At 45.7% G+C, this 20814-nt stretch overlaps 1 protein-coding gene and 1 pseudogene across 2 annotated transcripts; one reads left to right on the top strand and one right to left on the bottom strand.

Annotated features, from left to right (window-relative positions):
* Positions 1 to 1416: 1416 nt before the first annotated feature.
* On the top strand, positions 1417 to 18124 carry LOC307178307 (zinc finger protein 550-like). The gene is made up of 4 exons (XM_079906369.1): positions 1417 to 1636; positions 8069 to 8195; positions 9267 to 9362; positions 15895 to 18124. Exons 1-4 carry the CDS (start codon positions 1610 to 1612, stop codon positions 16884 to 16886), a joined length of 1242 nt encoding a protein of 413 aa, XP_079762495.1. The 5' UTR covers positions 1417 to 1609; the 3' UTR covers positions 16887 to 18124.
* On the bottom strand, positions 5081 to 5859 carry LOC307179097 (atlastin-2-like; annotated as a pseudogene). Its single transcript has one exon. The product of its transcript is annotated as an atlastin-2-like (transcript).
* Positions 18125 to 20814: the final 2690 nt, after the last annotated feature.

The raw sequence follows: 20814 nt of genomic DNA, 5'->3' as shown, positions 1-20814 counted from the left end.
TCTCTAAAGTTCTGATCTATAGGAAGTTGGAGAGTGATAAGATAATATATCTTGGTTGCCAACTATTGAAAGCAGGCATATTGTGACTTAGTGACACTGCAGTGTGTGCACCAAGGTTTTTCTTTGGGCTCCTGCTTGCTGAATGGAGTCTACAATATAATGTCTCCCCTTAAAGGGATTATGTTTTCAAAAAATAGAAGGGACAGAATAAATATGAAGATATTTGGATAATAACATACACTTAAATTTATAATTTATGTTAAAGCACTTTCACTTTTTGTAAAATAAATCTTCTGTATATGTTCCAAACATACTTTTTTTTTTTTTTTTTTTTGCTGTACGTGGGCCTCTCACTGTTGTGGCCTCTCCCGTTGCGGAGCATGGGCTCCGGACGCGCAGGCTCAACGGCCATAGCTTACGGGCCTAGCCGCTCTGCGGCATGTGGGATCTTCCCCGACCGGGGCATGAACCCGTGTCCCCTGCATCGGCAGGCGGACTCTCAACCACTGCGCCACCAGGGAAGCCTCCCCAAACATACTTTTGAAGATCTTCATGAATTTATTTAAACATTTATAGAAAGCAAAGTTTTTCTATTGTCCACCTGTTTAAGGGACACCCAACCTCTTCTTCTGCAACATCCTAGTAATGGCCATGTGTGAAGTCGGTTCTCTCTAGACCCTGAGCAAACACGCTGAAACGCACAGAACTGTGAAACTTCAGTCTGCATGTATTTGAACAGTAGCAAGATAAAGTTTATTAGTTCACATCTATGACTGTAGGTACTTTGTATCTGCGTGATATCATGATATCCTCGGAGCAGGCTCAACCAATCAGGAGGAGAGCCCAGACAGAGAGAGGCCCCCAAGACAAGGTCGGGCAGCGGGGGGCGGGGAGTACACAGGCAGATGTCATGAGGGAATTTCATTGGTGCCTTGTAATGTCACTAGGTCACAAGGGAGGACAAGGGGAGCTTGTGTCAGGTGCCACAGCCTCATCACTCTGGTGTACTCAGTCATCTGGGCGGGGTGCTCACAGACTGTGACGATGGGAGGCAGCAGAATACGAAGTTTAAAAAGTTTACCATATAGTATGTCCACTTGCTCAGTTAGGTGCATCTTAAATGACAAGATAAAGGAAACACAACAGGGAAACTGGGTGTGTCCCCTTTAGAAACATCCAATGCCTCGCCTCCTTCGTTGGAGCCTCTGTAGGCCCTTTGCCAGCTCCAGTCTCCCGCCTCTGGGACGCTGGCTCCAAGGAGCAGACTCCCATTCCCGAGCGGATGCTGGACAAGAACTACATTACCCTGAAGACTATGCTCCGCGGAATGGCTGTGAGCGCCGCTCTGATGACGTCACAGAAAACGGGCGTTAGTGGCTCGTGTTGTCAGGGGCGGGACTTCCTGTGTCGCCAGGGAGGCCGTTTGTTCGTGATGGGGCAGTTGTGTCTCTATCTTAGGTGACTTCTACCCGGGTCGTCGGGACGGAGCGGGGAGGACAGCCTGGAGGGCCCACCTGCGCCTTTGTACGACCTGGGGGAGGGTCAGCTAAGTCCGCTGGACCCGCCGGTCTCCGGCGCCCTCACGTGGTCCTACGCTCCCCGCGGTGCGATGGCGGCGCTGGTGACCCCGGCGCAGGTGAGTGGACGGCGCGCCAGGCCACGCCCGCTCGGACCCCACCCACGTGGTCGAGGCGCGCTGCTGTGCAGGATGGTGGTGTCCTGTGAGTCGTCACCTTGTCCTCCCCAGGGCATTGTTTGTCGGAGCCTCGGGATGGGGTCGCTTGTGCTTCGGGTAGGAATCCAGGTTAGGGGCTTCACACGGAGGGTCCCATTTCTGTCAGTCAGTGACTGGGACGCTGTGTGGTAGGGAGAGATGTGGCTTCTCGAATCCCCCTGACCCCATACCGGTGGCGTGGAAGGACCCGCAGGGAGGAGCGCAGGCCGCGCAGTCCGGAGACCTTTCTGTGTGTTGCGGCCCCGCCTCTTCCCGAGTCTAGGACTTTGAGCAGCTTTCCCTGCTGTTCTTGGTTATGTTTTGTTTTGTTTTTCTTGGCTGCGTGGTGAGGCATGCGGGATCCTAGTTCCCCGACCAGGGATGGAACCCGTGCTCCCTGCATTGGGAGCGCGGAGTCTTAACCACTGGACCGCCAGGGACGTCCCTGTCCTTGGCTTTTATGCTAAAGTTCCTCCAACTAGGTTGAGGGAACTAGAAAAACCACATAGGTGACGTGTATCCCCCCGAGTACAGCACGGTGCAGGGAGCATCACTCTGGATCTCTTTCCACGGAGGTGTCTCTTTAGCCTTTGTTGATCTTAGAGGCTCATCCCTGGGGGAATCTGACCCTTGGGTTCCCAGCTGTGTAACCTCTACAAAGATAAGGGCTGGGGTGAGGAAGAGGCAGAAGTAGCCTGCAGCAGCTTGGAGATTGCAGCCCTGCTAGGACAGAAAGGGTGTCAGGACAGGCAGGGCGCCCAGAAGGCCAAGGAATTTGTCTTTAAGTTTACAGCCAATGGAACTGGCTTCCCACTGAATCTGTTTTCCTATTTGAGGCTCAGTTACATATGGTAAGTGGTGATAGTGTGCAGGAGTGTGGTGTCCGTTTGGACATGAAAACACAAGAGGCCCTGGGTAATTCCATAGCCGTGACCCTGAGTACCCTCATCATAGTCCTGATCGCTGTCAGGACTTGTCTTATTTGTTAACTTCCCATTCACTTGGCTCCTTCCTCACTTTATTTCAGACTCACTCCAGTGTGCTGTCCTGCAACAGGCTTTCCCTGGTGCCCTGTCGAAAGCAGACCGTGACCTCTTGTCTTCTCACTCTACTTTCTTTCTTTCTTTTTAAAATTTATTTGTTTTATTTTTAACTGTGTTGGGTCTTTGTTGCTGCATGCAGGCTCTCTAGTTGTGGCCAGCGGAGGCTACTCTTCCTTGGGTTGTGCTGGCTTCTCATTACGGTGGCTTCTCTTGTTGTGGAGCACAGGCTGTAGGTGTGTGGGCTTCAGTAGTTGTGGCTCACAGACTCAGTAGTTGCGGCACACGACCTCTAGAATGCAGGCTCAGTAGTTGTGGTGCATGGGCTTAGTTGCTCCGCGCGGCACTTGGGATCTTCCCGGACCAGGGCTCAAACCCCTGTCCCCTGCATTGGCAGGCGGATTCTTAACCACTGAACCACCAGGGAAACTCTATTTTCTTGACTTTGGAATCTTTGCGTCCCTCTGACATTGTCTTGCTCATTTATATCGTTACTTGTTTAGCATCTCTTTCCAGCCCTGGACCATGAGCGCCTGTTGCTGCTCTCTGCCAAGACCTAGAACAGCCTGGGCTTGTAAAGGGCACTCAATAAATGGTTAAATGAATGAATGGGTCTGCCACTCAGGTGTTCCCATCACACTTATAATAAGTACAACCTCCTGCACTGTGGCCCACAGGCCTGTACTGGATCTGCCCCATGACTTCCTCCATGCTTCTTCCTCTCCCCTTCTTCTCTTACTCACCGCAGTCAGCCAGGAGGTCCTCAGTTTGCAAAATTCCTGCCCAATTTGCAGCTTTTCCCCTTGCATTTTCCTTCATCTGGGGCCCTGTTCCCAGATCTCTGCAGGGCTATCTCTCCCCACACTTCCTGTGCATCACTGTCAGCTCTTAGGACAGTCTTTTCCTAGCTGTTTTAATTCTAGCTAAGGTACAACTTGCTCCTACCTGCCCATCTTCTGGCAACTCTGTGCCATCTTTTTCTGGCTGGATGTTCAATTCCCACTTCTGTTCCTTTATATATATATATATATATATATATATATATATATATATATATATATATATATATATATATATATATATATAAAACAAAATTTAACTATGTACTGAAAATAAATTACAGGAAAGAACTTTAAAATGCTACATAGGACAAAGTCACGATAAACATTCCCATTGAATTCCCTTGGGGGGTGGGGGGGTGAGATTGCAGTGCTCAAGAAGATAAATATCACAAATATATCAAAAACTTCAAATTGTGTCTGCATTCACACACTGACATGAGCCACAAACATTCCTTCACAGTGACTGTACTCATTAGCCTACCACAGAACTAGATTTTGTCATAATCTACAAAACTTTTAATACAAAATCGTGTTTATATATTTATAATTCATATACATGCCCTATCTGTGATTTTAGAAAATAAAAGCTGCACACTGTATAGATACTCTTAACTCAGAGCTGTAGGCAACATTTTTGGTTGGAATTTCTCCCCCAATAAAATTAATGGCATATTTTATGTACACGAAGGCTAAACTGCATAAAGACAGTTCAGTTTCTCAGATATGCATCTCCTTTTTGGACAGGTTTATAAATTTTCAAAGGCAAGACAAATGTACACCTCAGAGTCATTTTCTTAGCTACAAGAGTTATCATGTAATTTCTGTGAAGTTCCTGATATATGCATTTATGTAATACTGGTATTGAAGGCAGTAAAGCAATATGTACTTTTAATGTCGTGGCTCAATAAAGGCTTCATTGTCATTGCAATCTGATTCTTGATACAGTGATTCATAACCTCTAAAAATTAAAATTTCAATGGGACACTGTGTTAAAGAGACTCTAAATAGATTTCTTAAAATATTTCCCTGAAATATCCTTTACATAAGACAGATTTCACTAACATTAGATTAAGTAAAAAGGGAAAAAAAAGAATTAAACATGGCACAAGTGTGCATGAAAACTAATGCACAGTTAGTCTTCATGTCTTAGGAGCCATAAATAGAATGCTTAAAACCAACAACTTCAACTCTGTGGCAGCCATCTGTGAAGCCAGTTATACTAAACTACTGCTACAGTTGATTGTAAACTTTGGTTTATTTTTATTTGAGTTCTCATTGTACAGCTAGCATGAAAAGAAGAAAGAGTGGAGTCCATGAGGAGATGAACTGTCAGTCTTTAATCTGGCATGATGAGACAGCTGGACAGTCAGGCTTGCTTTGATAGAGTTTGTTACAGACTGCCTTATGTTTTCCTCTGTCGAATTATCACCCAGGGGCTTCAATACCTGTTCCCATAGTGTTTCAGCAATCTGATCAATCATTGTTCAAATTTCTGTGAACTCCCCAGAGTATGTAACATATGCCCAAGTACAAAGAGGCCTCAGTGCTAACCCCATGACAAGGTTACACAGACGGCTATAGAGTTTAGGCCAACGAAACCAGTCAGTCCTGAGATTATATACATAGCAAACATGACTGCAAACAGTGTGGCAGGCGTATGAGCAGCATAGAAGATATTTTTGCCATCATTGTGCTTTATAAAATTTGCATAGGTTTCTTTATAAAATTTGCATAGGTTTCTTCTATTTCAGCCTCAAGCTGGTCCTGATAATGACGGTAGAGTTCATCTCCACCCATTTTTTTTACTGAACGAAACTGTTTAATCGCCACTTCCTTGAGATCCAGGTGTTTTCGCTTCCAGATCTGAAGGTGCAATGTAAGGCTTGTCCCCACCGCCTACCTGCTCCATACTTTCTCTCTTGCTCCTGCTACTGCAGCAAAATTATTAGCTTCAGCTGTTGCCTGAAGCATGGACTTTTTACATAAATTTTAATATAAGCCTTAAAGTATTCTACAAGATCTCTACAAATGACTTTCATCTCTTATCTCTTTTGCTACCAAATTTTCTGGGGCAAGTAGCACTGGAACCAGATTTCAAAGCTCTCGTTTAAACTCTTCATCAATATCTTTCAATCTCCCATCAAAACTAGGATGGGCTTCCCTGGTGGTGCAGTGGTTGAGAGTCCGCCTGCCGATGCAGGGGACATGGGTTCGTGTCCCTGTCCAGGAAGATCCCACATGCCGCGGAGTGGCTAGGCCCGTGAACCATGGCCGCTGAGCCTGCGCGTCCGGAACCCGTGCTGCTCAACGGGAGAGGCCACAAAAAAACTAGGATTAGTTGCAACTTTAAGACTAGGATGTGGCAAAAGGAAGCAACCAAGATTTGAGAAACAATTGTGAATGTGCTTCCTTACATTCTGTAGCTCTTCAGGTTGATTTTGTTTTACCTGCAATCTCTTTTCAAGGAATTGTTTTCCACTTTCCAAACCATATGAATGTTCATAAGGATAACTCCAGTTTCGAATCAAAAACATTAATGTCTGAAATGATTTCTGGTAGATTTCTTTCATTGCAAGTCTGCCATATTCTGTAAATAATTGCAAGTGTTGAAGATCATCTTCTTGAATATTTTGAGACAAATTATATACCTGGAGAGAGCCAGTCATAGTGCTCAGAGCAAACACTGTTGCACAATCTCTGATAGTTGACTGGCTATCAAAGGCACCTTGGGTATCCATTAGCAGCACAGCCACTTTTGTTCATTCCAGACATACGCCTGTTTCTTCTCTTTTGCAACAAACTCGCCATGTAAAGCCAGTCAGTGCTTCATTGTTTCCACCAATCCAACTTTGAGAATCCTTGTTATACATACATCTAAGCATGAAGTCCAGTAAAAATGATTTCCCTTTACGAAAAGCTCCTGTCACGGATACCACTACTATGTGAAGATCTCTTATGTGCTCCTGTAGCAATATCTGCTCCAAAACTTCTTCATCAAGCTCAAAATTATGGTCATCTTCATGTGCAAGAACAATCTGTACTGGAAATGGTTTCTTCATAACCTCATCAGAGTTTACTAGGTCGTCATCTTCATAATTCTCACCTAGGAGGGTTGTGGACGAGACGTGGTTAACCCAGGTGTTTGGGTTGCTGGTTCGCCTCTGACGCCGCAGCCCCTCGTGCAGCTGCTACCTCCGCACTGCTTCGCCACCGCCCCCACCCTTTTTTTTTTTTTTTTGCCACGCAACGTCGCTTGTAGGATTTTAGTTCCCTGACCAACTATTGAGCTTAGGGCCTCAGCAGTGAAAGCGTGGAGTCCTAACCACTGAACCACCAGGGAACTCCCCCACTTTTCCTTAAATTTGAGGTTGTGGTTGATTTTCTAGAGCTGCCTGAGCCTCAGGCCTCTGGCTGTGACATGGTGGTGACGATGGCATTTACCTTGTGGGCTGTGGATTAGTAAAAGTCACAAAATACACTGAACACTTAACTGGGCCAGGCACTCCACAGCATCTGGTGTGGGAACATTTTCTCTTTAGTTCTAAGAATTGGCATAGTGGGAGTGATTGTTGTATTGTTGTGGAAATTGATGCTTGGAGAAATGATGGGATGTCGTCCTCCCCATGATCACACTGCCAGCAAGTGTCAGATTTTTTATATATATATAAATTTATTTATTTATTTGTGGCTGTGTTGGGTCTTTGTTGTTGCGCGCGGGCTTTCTCTAGTTGTGGCAAGCAGGAGCTACTCTTCATTGCGGTGCGTGGGCTTCTCATTGCGGTGCCTTCTCTTTGTTGCGGAGCACGGACCCTAGAGCACATGGGCTTCAGTAGTTGTGGCATGCGGGCTCAGTAATTGTGGCTCACGGGCTCTAGAGCACAGGCTCAGTAGTTGTGGCACTCGGGCTTAGTTGCTCCGTGGCATGTGGGATGTTACCTGACCAGGGCTCAAACCCGTGTCTCCTGCATTGACAGGCAGATTCTTAACCAGTGCACCACCAGGGAAGTCCCGAGTGTCAGATTTAAGAGTCTTCATTCAAACCCCAGAAATCTGGCTCCAGAGCGAGGGATCTCTAGTCACTTTACCGCAGCGTGTGAAGACCGCAGCCTGGGGCAGGTGCACCGTGAGGACCAGGGAGGCTCAGCACCTGTCACTTTGCTGTTACCATTGTTGGAATTATCATCATGAACATTTTCCCAGAGCACGTACCATCTGCCCCCAGTCCTCATGGAAAACCATTGTCTTTGTCATCTCTAGTGGCTTCCTTCACAGGAGGCTTTTCTCTCAGCCACAGTTGCGTTATATCCAGAGACTGCTTCCACCTCCCCCTTGAGCCCAACACAGAACTCGGCGACCAGCAGGCCTCAGTGGTTCAGGCCTGCGTCTCTCTGCATCTTCACCGGCAACAGAGTGACAGGGTTGATCCTATCCAAGTGCAAAAACCCAACACCACTACCTATTTGACTGTCCAGGTGTTGGTGACCTTCAAGGATGTGGCCGTGACCTTTACCCGGGAGGAGTGGGGACAACTTGACCTGGATCAGAGGACCCTGTACCAAGAGGTGATGCTGGAGATCTGTGGGCTCCTGGTCTCACTGGGTAAGTGCTTAGCTCTCACACATGTGGGGAACCCCCCCCCCCGCCTTGTTTCCAGGCTGATCAAAGTCACAGGAGTCACCTTTCCTCCTCCCCACAGGCCCTGCATTTTTCTGGTCGCTTCTCCTCCTGCCTGGTCTCCCTGTGTCTGTAGCAGTGATCAGTGGGATAGAAACAATGGGATCAGTGGGATAGAAACCAGCCCCATCCCAGTGCCCAGCACCCTCGGGCCTCAGTTTGAGGTCCTTGTTGCAGATTCCACAGGAGGGAAGCTGACTGACCCAGCCTGGTGATGTCAGGTATCACCACAGCCAGTTAGCAGGGCTGTTCTCAGACGAGTGGGTGAGTGAGGGAGACCCCTACATGGCATTTGTCATCTGTGCCACCCAGGGATCTTCCTAAACAGCACAATCTTGGTTCAAAGGCCCCTCATGTCTACATCATCATCACATGCTTTCTGAGGCCTGGGCCGTGATCCTCCCCTGGGCAGGAGATCATTTTAGAAGGTGCACAGGAATGTCATGGAATGCCACAGGTGGACACCCTGCAAAAGCCAGTCCTTTTACCTTCTCTGTCTGGCACGCTGATTGTTGTCAAGAGAAAGTCTCAGATCAGTGTGAGTGAGTATTCCATGGTCCCCTTTGTGGTTAATTTTTCTCTTCAACAGAGGGACCAGCCTCTAGCTCACAGCCCTGAGCCTTCTACGTGAACTTGCTAGGACCTTAATGCCATTATTTTGACTTCAGCGTTGTGGGATTTTTTGTTTTTTATTGGAGTATTCCCAGGGTCCCGTGGCTGTGTGTGAAAGTGGCATGACCCTGCATGGGGCTGGCTTCCACTGATGAAGTTTAAGGGAAGTGGTGTTGTGTAGACAGACAGCACCACCCTCTATAGCAGTTGCAGCCCAGGAGTGATGTTTGTGCCATTGGATTCCCAGTCACAGATCAACATTTTCTTTACTTTGGGAGCCGCTACATTCATGGTCTTGTTCCTGCCATGAAGTCTCAGATAGGCTGGAAGGGTTTCATTCTTCTCATCAAAACACCTGCGTCCTGTTTTTTTCTCCATCCACAGGGCATCCAGTTCCCAAACCAGAGTTGATCCACTTGCTGGAACATGGGCAGGAGCTGTGGATGGGAAGGAGAGGCCTCCCACATAGCATGTGCCCAGGTAGGAGCCAATAGCTGTTGGGCAAGTGGGTTCACAGCAACCTTGAGAATGCATGGGGACCAGTGCCTCTGAGCTGCTATGTGAAACCCCCTTTGTGGGGTCTGGTGGTTTCTCTCACATCAAAGTATAGTGTGCATCAGCTGGCCAGCTTGGGACCACACCATTATTTAGAGACCCAGGCACCTTCTTTTTTTTTTTTTTTAATTTTTATTTTCTCTCTTGTTTTGTTTTTATTGAAGTACAGTTGACTTACACTGTCGTGCTAATTTCTGCCATACAGCAAAATGACTCAGTTATACACATATATAATTCCTTTTTTATATCCTTCTCCATTATGGTTTATAACAGGATATTGAATATAGTTCCCTGCACTATACAGTAGGACCTTGTTGTTTATTCATCCTATATATAATAGTTTGCATTTGCTAATCCAAAACTCCCACTCCTTCCCTCCCCACCCACCCTCCTCCTTGACAAACGCAAGTCTGTTCTCTATGTCTGTGAGTCTGTTTCTCTTTCATAAGTAGGTTCATTTGTGTCATATTTTAGATTCCACATATAAGTGACATCATATGGTATTTGTCTTTCTCTTTCTGACTTACTTCACTTAGTATGATAATCTCTAGTTGCATCTAGAGATCCAGGCACCTTCTGACGTCAACGTATAGCTCTAAGGTTGGTCCAGCATAATCCAGCTGGTGGAGGGGAAACAGCAAGGGATAGGGGCCAGGTCACACCCAGATGCACACATACTTTACTCCCCTGTATCTCACAGGCAAGGACTAGGCATTTGGCCACAGCTGGATGCTCAGGACTGGAGAGTGTGGTTTTGCTCTGGGCCGAAGGAGAAGAGCCAGTGGGTTTGGTTTGTATGACCTCTGTCTACTCTACTCACCCTGCTCTCAGGAAGTCAGAGCGAGGCTAGTGTGTATGTGAGTGGGTTGTTTGAAGGTATAATGAGATAATGCAGAAAACTGCTTAGTACAGTGCCTGGTCTATAGAGAGGGTCGACTAAGGTCAGTTCTTACCGTATCCATGTAATTGTATTAATCAAAGTGAATGGTGGTATCACGCATTTTTCCTGGACTTCTAGACTCAGAGGAAAAGGGGCCTTTCTTCCCCTTGAAGTTATGATCTATGCTATACTCTCTATGGAACTCTTTCCCACCTTCTCCATCCATTTATCCATCCTCCTGTTTGTCCACAAGACACTCAGAAGCAGCCCCTTGCACTGTACCTTCCTGCCCCTCTTGCCCTTAAGAACACCAAGCGGATGTTTGGGGTTTTCAGCCCCACATCTCTGCTGCTGACTGTAGCTTGAATAATCCACAGTGAGTCACGGTCTCTACTCTCTATCGGTCCTTCAGTCTTCTCAGCCCACCTGTAAGTGTCTTTGGCCAACTCCACTACCGATGCTCTGTTCCACACGCCACCCCGCCCCCATTTCCTTATTCCCAGATCTCCACTTTCGTGTCTCAGAGACCTCTCAAGCTTGTCATGCCTTAGAAGACCCCTGGGATCCTGCCCACTCCTATCCCGTGCCTTGTTCTGAGAACGTCCTGCCATCTAAGCTGATTAGAAGGTTAGCAACACCTCAGCCAGCCTCTCTCTCCATCAAACCAACATCCGTCCATCCCCAGGCCTGCCCATTTGAGATTATCCGTGTGTCCTGAGTCCATCACCAGCACCCTAATTCAAGCTCTCGTCATCTTTTTATATATATATAAATTTATTTATTTTATTTTATTTATTTTTGGCTGTACTGGGTCTTCACTGCTGCACGCAGGCTTTCTCTAGTTGCAGCGAGCGGGGGCTACTCTTTGTTGCGGTGTGTGGGCTTCTCATTTGCTGTGGCGGAGCACGGGCTCTAGGTGCACGATCTTCAGTAGTTGCAGCACATGCGCTCGTGGGCTCTAGAGTGCAGACTCAGTAGTTGTGGCACACGGGCTTACTTGCTCTGCGGCATGTGGGATTTTCCATGACCAGGGATCGAACCCATTTCCCCTGCTTTGGCAGGCGGATTCTTAACCACTGCACCACCAGGGAAGTCCCTCTCGTCATCTTTTTTTTTTTTAATAAATTTATTTATTTTATTTATTTATTTATTTTTGGATCTGTTGGGTCTTCATTGCTGCACGTGAGCTTTTTCTAGTTGTGGCAAGCGGGGGCTACTCTTCGTTGCAGTGCGTGGGCTTCTCATTGCGGTGGCTTCTCTCGCGGAGCACAGGTTCTAGGCTCATGGGATTCAGTAGTTGAGGCACGCAGGCTCAGTAGTTGCGGCTCACGGGCTCTACAGCACAGGCTCAGTAGTTGTGGCGCATGGGGTTAGTTGCTCCGCGGCATGTGGGATCTTCCCAGACCACGGATCGAACCCGTGTCCCCTGCATTGGCAGGCGGATTCTTAACCACTGCGCCACCAGGGAAGCCCACAACTCTTGAAAGAGTTGTCTCATTTTGGAAATGATGGACAGTTGTCCTGTGGTGTATGTGGGGGATGGGTTCCAGTGCTCCCGCAGATACCAACATCCGTGGATGCTAAGGTCCCTTATGGTGGGCCGTCCCCCTCCATATGCACAGTTCCATATCTTCAGATTCAGTCAACTGCAGATTATGTAGTATTTTGATCCATGGTCGGTTGATTTCATGGATGCAGAACTCACAGATACAAAGGGCTGAAATCGTGTATAAGTGGACCTATGGGTTTTAGACCCATGTTATTCAAGGATTGACTCTATATATTTGACTTCCATACCTTTTGTTTTTAAAATCTACTTAATTTTTTTATATCGGAATTATACAGTGATACATATCAATCCTTCAGGTTCAGCTTCACTTTTTCTTTTTTCAATTTTTAAAAAATTTTTATTGCAGTATAGTTGATTTAGAATGTTGTGTTAATTTCTGCTGTACAGCAAAGTAATTCAGTTATACATATGTATACATTCTTTTCCATTATGGTGTATCACAGGATATTGAATATAGTTCCCTGTGCTATAAAATGGGACCTTGTTTATCCATCCTATATGTAATTGTTTGCATCTGCTAATCCCAAACTCCCAGTCCATCTCTCTCCACCAACCCCCTTGGCAACCACAAGACTGCTCTCTATACCTGTGAGTCTGTTTCTCTTTTGTAGGTAAGTTCATTTGTGTCATTGTGTCATTTTTTTTTTAGATTCCACATATAAGTGATATTATATGGTATTTGTCTTTCTCTGAGTTACTTTGCTTAGCATGACAATCTCTAGATCCATCCACGTTGCTGCAAATGGCATTATTTCATTCTTTTTCATGGCTGAGTAACATTCCATTGTATGTATGTACCACATCTTCTTTATCCATTCCTCTGTCAATGGACATTTAGGGTATTTCCATGTCTTGGCTATTGTAAATAGTGCTGCTGTGAACATAGGGGTGCATATAGCTTTTTGAATTAGAGTTTTGTCTGGATATATGCCCAAGAGTGGGAAATCATCTTTACTTTTCACATATGTATAAACTGAGGTATCCTCCACCTCACCCAAAATTTAGACTATTTCCAGTTCTGTTGCAGGTTCCTCGTGCTTCATCCTTGTCAATAGCTTGTCCTACAGTGTTACCCAGTGTTTACACTCTATTACTGTGGATAGGTTTTCTTTTTCTTTTCCTTTTGGGTGAGGGGGCGTGCCTCAAACAACAGAAATTTATTGTCTTAGTTCTAGATGCTGGGTGTCCGTAGGTTTGGTTTCTACTGAGGCCACTCTCTTTGGCCTGTAGAATAAGATGGCTTGTTCTTGCTAATGGCATTGCTGTCATCCTAACTGCCCAGTACAACAATGAGAATAATAACATTAGACTTCTTCAGAGAATCAGACCCAAAAGGAGATAAATCAGAGTTTTATTCTATTGATTAGGCTTCATGTGATTGTGAGGGTTAAGTGATTTCAAAATCTTCGGGGCAGTCCAGTAAGCTGGAAGAGTAGATGCTTGCAGTCCTGGGTCTGGAGGCAGAATCCTTTCCCTCCCAGGGCATCTCAGCCTTTTCCCTTAAGGACATTGATTTTTTTTTTTAAGTTTATTTATTTATTTATTTTTCTGGCTGCGTTGGGTCTTCGTTGCTCCATGTGGGCTTTCTCTAGTTGTGGTGAGCAGGGGCTACTCTTCATTGCAGTGCATGGGATTCTCATTTTGGTGGCTTCTCTTGTTGTGCAGCACGGGCTCTAGGTGCACGGGCTTCAGTAGTTGCATCACGTGGGCTCAGTAGTTGTGGCTCACGGGCTCTAGAACCCAGGCTCAGTAGTTGTGGTGCACAGGCTTAGTTGCACCGCAGCTTGTGGTATCCTCCCAGACCAGGGCTCGGACCTGTATTCCTTGAATTGGCAGGTGGATTCTTAACCCCTGCGCCACCAGGGAAGCCCCAAGGACATTGATTGATCGGATGAGGCCCACCCACATTAAGAAGGGTAACTTGCCTTTCTCAAAGTTTGATGATTCCAGTGTCAGTCATACCTAAAAAGTACCTCACAGCAACCTCCAGAATGGTGTTTGACCAAAGAGCTCAGCACAGTAGCCAAGCCAAGTTGACATATAAAATTAACCACCATACATACTCGCACTGCGTCAAGAAATGTGCTGAGAGCTTTACAGGCATTTTCTCATTTAACCCTCATGACACCTGGAGAAACTGAGAGTCCTCTAGTCTCTTAGGTGAGAAAATTATGACATAAAGAAGAAAGGAGGGGGTTTCCCTGGTGGCTCAGTGGTTAAGAATCTGTCTGCCAATGCAGGGGACACGGGTTTGAGCCCTGGTCCGGGAAGATCTCACATGCTGCAGAGAAACTACTGAGCCTGTGCTCTAGAGCCTGCATGCCACAACTACTGAAGCCCACACGCCTAGAGCCCATGCTCCGCAACAAGAGAAGCCACCGCAATGAGAAGCCCGCGCAACACAACGAAGAATAACCCCCGCTTGCCACAACTAGAGAAAGACCACGTACAGCAACGAAGACCCAATGCAAGCAAAAATAAATAAATAAAATACATAAATTTAAAGGAAAATAAAAGAAGAAAGGAGGGACTTCCCTGACTGTCTAGTGGTTAGGGCTGTGCCCCTCCACTTCAGGGGGCACACGTTTGATCCCTCATCAGGGAACTAAGATCCCACAAGCCGCTCCTCAAACTGAGGCATTGTGACTCCAGAGCTCTCCCTGCTAACACCACTCTAATGTTTCTCAACAGAGCAGAAACTCGTCTTTCATACCGTTTGAGCTTGTGTGTCCCACTACCCCTTTTCTTCTGAGATTTTTATTCTCTTCTTCCTGTAACCGCCCCTTCAGGCTTGCCTTCCCCAGGATTCTTGTGCCACTTTCTTCTTGTAACTCTCTTTTTTTGCTGCGCTGTGTGGCTTGTGGGATCTTAGTTCCCTGACCAGGGATCAAACCCAGGACCCCTGTAGTGGAAGCATGGAGTCCTAACCACTGGACCACCAGTGAAGTACCTCTTTGTTTTTTTTTTAATTCAAACAGTATTTTCAGTGTTTTATTTATCAGCCACTTATATAGCACTTATTACATCCCAGGCCATTTTCTAGGCAATTTTTTCTTTTTTAATTGAAATATAGTTGATTTACAATGTTGTGTTTCAGGTGTATAGTAAAGTGATTCAGTTATACATATACATATATCCATTCATTTTCAGATCCTTTGCCTTATAAGTTATTACAAGGTATTGAGTATAGTTCCTTGTGCTATACAGTAGGTGCTTGTTGTTTATATATAGTAGTGTGTATCTGCTAAACCCAAACTCCTAATTTATCTTTCCCTCCCCCCAACCTTTCCCCTTTAGTAACCATGAGTTTGTTTTCTATGTCTGTGAGCCTGTTTCTGTTTTGTAAATAAGTTCATTTGTATCATTGTTTTTAGATTCCACATATAAGTGATATCCTATGATATTTGTCTTTCTCTGACTCACTTCACTTAGTATGATAATCTCCAGGTCCATCCAGGTTGCTGCAAATGGCATGATTTCCTTCTTGTTTATGGCTGATTGATAGTACCTTTTCTTCTTATAACTCTTAAGCACTCTCCAAAGGTGGATCTACCCACGCTTATTCCTTCCGTTTCTACCCAGTACCCCATCCTTCTTTCTTTCTGGCAACTCTGATGTCTGCATTAGGACCCAGCTCATGGGACACCTCCCAGGGAAGATGACCTTTTCTTCCCAGTCTTGCTAGGTGCCACTTCCCTACGCTCTCACAGAACCAAGACATCAATCCTTGAGGCAGATGCTCTCCAGACAGTATTATTGAAACTGTCCTCCCTCCCCTACTCCAGATCCTCTGTCTCCCGGTCCGGCCTCCTGCCAGATTTTCCCTTTAATGGTGTTAGGGTACAAGGGTCATAGAAAGTAACTGGAAATCTAGGATACACTGACGTTAAAACATAGCAGATATCAGAGGTGCTGATTTCATCCTCATTTGTTCACTGAAGTGTTGCTTCTGTTTCTTCTGTGTTGCATCACCGAAAGTCCCCCTTTGTGTATTGGATTCTTTCCAGATGACAGAGCAAAACGTCAGACCAGAGAGCTGGTTTTGTCTGAAGGAGTCTTGCTCCAGGGAAGCCTGACTCTGGGATCTTCAAGGGACTGCAGGTCGAGGCAAGCCATGGATCCAGAAGGGCTTTTGGAAGTGCAGAAAGGTCAGCTGAGGCCAGAGACAGACGCCCACAAGGAAACCCATCCTGGGAAAACGAGCCTTGAAGATGATGGTTTGGAGGCAGATGATGGTGTGCACTCCAGGGCGTTCCAGGAGAGAGTCTCTCAGGGAGATGTTCTCTGTGAGCGTGACCCACAGGGACCAGGAAAAGGCCCCCTGATTCATAACCTCTACAAGTGCAAGCAGTGCGGGAAGAGTTTTAACAGGAAGTGGTACCTTGTTCGACATCAGCGGATTCACACTGGAATGAAGCCCTATGAATGCAATGCGTGTGGGAAAGCTTTCAGCCAGAGCTCAACCCTGACCCGGCACTACGTCATCCACACCGGGGAGACGCCATACAAATGTGCCGAGTGTGGGAAGGCCTTCAAACGCAGGTCATACCTCCTGCAGCACCAGCCGATCCACACTGGGGAGAAGCCCTATGAGTGCGGCCAGTGTCGAAAGGCCTTCACCCACCGCTCTACTTTTATTCGCCACAATAGGACCCACACTGGAGAAAAACCCTTTGAATGCAAAGAATGTGAGAAATCATTTAGCAACAGAGCACACCTCATCCAGCACTACATCATCCACACTGGAGAGAAGCCCTACGATTGCACAGAGTGTGGGAAGGCCTTCAGGTGCAGCTCAGAACTCCTACAGCACCAGCGGATTCACACGGGGGAGAAGCCCTACGAGTGTGCCCAGTGTGGGAAGGCCTTTCACCGGAGCACGTACCTCATCCAGCACTCTGTCATCCACACCGGGGAGACGCCATACAAGTGCGCCGAGTGTGGGAAGGCCTTCAAACGCAGGTCACATCTCCTGCAGCACCAGCGGGTTCATACTTGAGAAAAAGGCCTTCACCGCTGCTCCTTTTTTGTCTTTCATGAGGGGATCCATGCTGGAGGGAAGAACCCTTTGAGTGTAAAGAATTCTGGGAGGGTTTTTTTGTCTGCTTTTCAAATGCATAAGTGGTCATGTGGGAGAAGACGCCTTGCGAATGCGGTGGAAATGTCAAAAGCCTTCGGCCCCTGCTCATCGTTCAGAGGATTCATTCTGTGGAGAAACTCAGCACATGAAGCTATGCCACCCGTGGGTCCGTCCACCTCTGTCAACATCAGAGAACATACTGGGGAAAGACGTTCTGAATGTAACCAGAAGGACGCTCCTCAGCCAAAAGAAGACCTCGCCACCTGAGAATGTGTAATGAAGAGGAACCACTTAATTATTGCCATGAGAAAGCCTCCTGTGACATGTCACCACTAGTCACGTAGAGTCATATTGGAACTTGACGGAGCTTGGGCTTTCCCTGTGAGGAAGCGCAGAGGAGACAGACTCAGGGTTCGTTATGCACTTATAACAACATTCAGCCACAGGGCTCCCCCTTGGTTTGCACTTAAGCCATTTCAGCATTATGTTAAAAAGAAAACTAACAAGGGAATTCCCTGCAGAGTCCCAGTGGCTAGGACTCCGCGCTTTCACTGTCGGAGGACCTGGCTTTGATCCCTGTCAGGGAACTAAGATCCCGCAAGCCCCACGGTGTGACCAATAAAGAAAAAAGAAAAATAACAAAGAGGTGGAGGGGATAGAGACAAAGACTATAAACGGAAAAAACCAAATGCTTTTGTAAGCTCTTTCAGACTTTCCTGCCAAGCCTGTTGCAGTTTTTCATCAGTTCTGTTTTTTGGTGGGGCAATGTTTGAGGGAGCAAAGGACCCCAGCCCTTTGTTTTTATGTGTTCACTGCTGTCTTGTATCATGAAACTTGGACGTTGAGGGCAGCTCCACCAACATTTGTTGGAAGGCTTGGTTCCGAACATCTCTAGCCATTGGCATAATTCTTTGTGAGAAATATGAGGGCTTGAGTCATGAGCTACTTGAACTTGTAAGAAATTAGAATACCGAAAATAGCATCACACAATACTTGTATTTTATATCTAAGGAGAGAATGGTCCACATAGGGATCGCGACATTAAAATGTGCACCCCTAAAGACGTTGAATTTTTTTTTAATAGGTAAACTCCTGTTCATCTGGTTTTAAATGCCTGATACTATCTCTCACTCTTTCTTCTTCTTCTTCTTCTTCTTTTTTTTAGTTTAAAAAGAAGTACGTTTATTAGTATATGCACACAGTTTGCAGAATAGAAACATTTAGAGTATTTAGGGAAATTCAGTCAAATTCAACAAACCTCAGTGAAAACATGTTGTATTTGTTTAATGGCAGACAGGTAATTACTTGAGTCTATTAACTGGCTGCATTTTCAGTCTTCAATAGGTTCTTTTTTTTTTCTTTTAATTTTTTTTTTATTTTATCTTTGACCACATTGGGTCTTCATTGCTGTGTGTGGGCTTTTCTCTGGTTGCGGTGAGCAGGGGCTACTCTTCGTTGTGGTGCGCAGGCTCCTGATTGTGGTGGCTTTTCTTGTTGTGGAGCACAGACTCTAGGCACGCGGGCTCAGTAGTTGTGGCGCACGGGCTTAGTTGCTCCACAGCATGTGGGATCTTCCTGGACTAGGGCTCAAACCCATGTCCCCTGAGTTGGCAGGTGGATTCTTAACCACTGCACCACCAGGGAAACCCTCAATAGGTTCTTTGAAAAGATGTTTAGCAAGGTGGAAGATAACTTGATCCATGTCACTTAGAGGCTTTATTTATCTATTTTTAAAAATATTATTGGAGTATAGTTGATTTATAATGTTGTACAGCAAAGGTGTACAGCAAAGTGATTCAGTTATACATATATACATATACTCATGTATATGAGTTATACATATACTCATTCTTTTTCAGATTATTTTCCCTTATATGTTATTACAAAATATTGAGTATAGTTCCCTGTTCTATACCGTAGGCAGTTGTTGGTTATCTGTTTTATATATAGTAGTGTGTATATGTCAATCCCAATCTCCCAATTTATCCCTCCCCCCCCAATTCTCACTCTTGATTCCATTCTATGTGGGTTTTTTTCTTTTTCTTTTTTTTAATCATTCATTCATTCACTTCGATATTTATTGGATGCCAGAATCACTGTTCTGGGCACTTGAAAGGCATCACTGAACAAAACAGGTTGAAAAAAGAAACAATCTTGCCCTGCAGAGTTTACATAAGCAGCATAATAAACAATAAATTGTATAAAATACTAGAAGGTCATAAGTGTTACTGAAGGGAAAAAATGGAGCAGTGTAAGTTCAATGATACACACCAATCTGTGAGGGGATAAGAACACGTCATAATTTTAAATAGAATGGTTAAAGTGGGGCCTCTTCTCAAAGCTGACGTTTATGCAAAGACTTGGGAAGAGAAGAAGGTGCTAACTATGTGGCTATTTGGAGAAAGTTCTCCCCATGTAGAGGGAACATCCAGTTCAAGGGCTTTACAGCTGGGACATAACCTGGAATATTCGAGGCACATCAAGGAGGTGATGGAGCTGAATCAGTGATGAAGAGAGGGAATAGTAGGAGATTAATTCAGAAAGGAAATTGGGAGTCCAACTGCAGTCAAACGCTGCATAACACTGTTAGGGTCTTGGCTTTGACTCTGAATGAAATGGGGAGACATTGGAGGATTTGAAGCAGAGGAATGGCTTGATCTGCCATGTCTTTAAAGGGTCACACCGGCTGATGTATTGAAAGTGGTTTGTTGGAGGGTTTGTTTTCTTTATTGTCTCTGACAGCAAGGTGCTCATCCTGTGTGGCTGTGGCCTTCTGAGGTGAGTGCTATTTCTTTCCTCTTTCCACTGTTTTAGCCTCTCTAACCCTGTGGAAAGGACTGGACATTTCCAAGTCCCCCTCTGCAGCTTTCTAGCGGTTGAATTATAGGTAAAACCAGTAAAATAAAACACACATCCAAGTTAAATTCATGGTAAAGGAGAAGGATCCTCCTTGTCCGATCTTATAAATGTTTGTGTGAAGCTGTTTTTTATGTTTTTACAGAGTAAAGTGCCAGGGATTTTAACAGGTGAGTCTAGATGTATACATGCAGGTCTCGTGTTTGTATGGGTTTCACAGTTGCCACCATGGACTTACTCCCTTGTGCTGGCATTGGATATGAGTACTTGAAATTTGTCCTGAGATTTTTTTTCCTTTGAGGCTAGTTTTCAAGCTACACAAGATAATCAGTATTAACTGAAATAATGTGAAAAAATGTGCCATACAGGGGCTTCCCTGGTGGTTCAGTGGTTAAGAATCTGCCTGCCAATGCAGGGGACACGGGTTTAAGCCCTGGTCCAGGAGGATCCCACACGCTGCAGAGTGACTAAGCCCATGTGCCACAGCTACTGAGCCTGCGGTGTAGAGCCCGAGAGCCACAACTACTGAGCCCATGTGCCTAGAATCTGTGCTCCACAACAAGAGAAACCACCGCAATGAGAATCCTGCACACCGCAACAAAGAGTAGCCCCCGCTTGCCACAACTAGAGAAAGCCCACACGCAGCAACGAAGACCCAATGCAGCCAAAAAGAAATTTAAAAAAAAAATGTGCCGTACAGAAAAATATAAAATGATCATTTTTCTCACTCGGGGCTTTCTTCAGAGCCCTTTTTTTTTTTTTTTTTTTTGGCTGCGCTGGGTGTTCATTGTGGTGCACGGGCTTCTCTAGTTGTGGCGTGTGGACTTAGTTGTCCCGCTGCATGTGGGCTCTTAGTTCCCCCACCAGGGATCAAACCTGTATTGGAAGGCAGATTCTTAGCCACTGGACCACCAGGAAAGTCCCTTCAGAGCCTTTTTTTTGGCTGCGTTGGGTCTTCGTTGCTGCATGTGGGTTTTCTCTAATTGTGGCA

This window comes from Stenella coeruleoalba (genome assembly GCF_951394435.1).
Source record: "Stenella coeruleoalba genome assembly, chromosome: 20".
NCBI classification, from domain to species: domain Eukaryota; kingdom Metazoa; phylum Chordata; class Mammalia; order Artiodactyla; family Delphinidae; genus Stenella; species Stenella coeruleoalba.
Note: the sequence above shows the minus strand (reverse complement) of the source record. Positions and strands in the feature narration are given on the sequence as shown.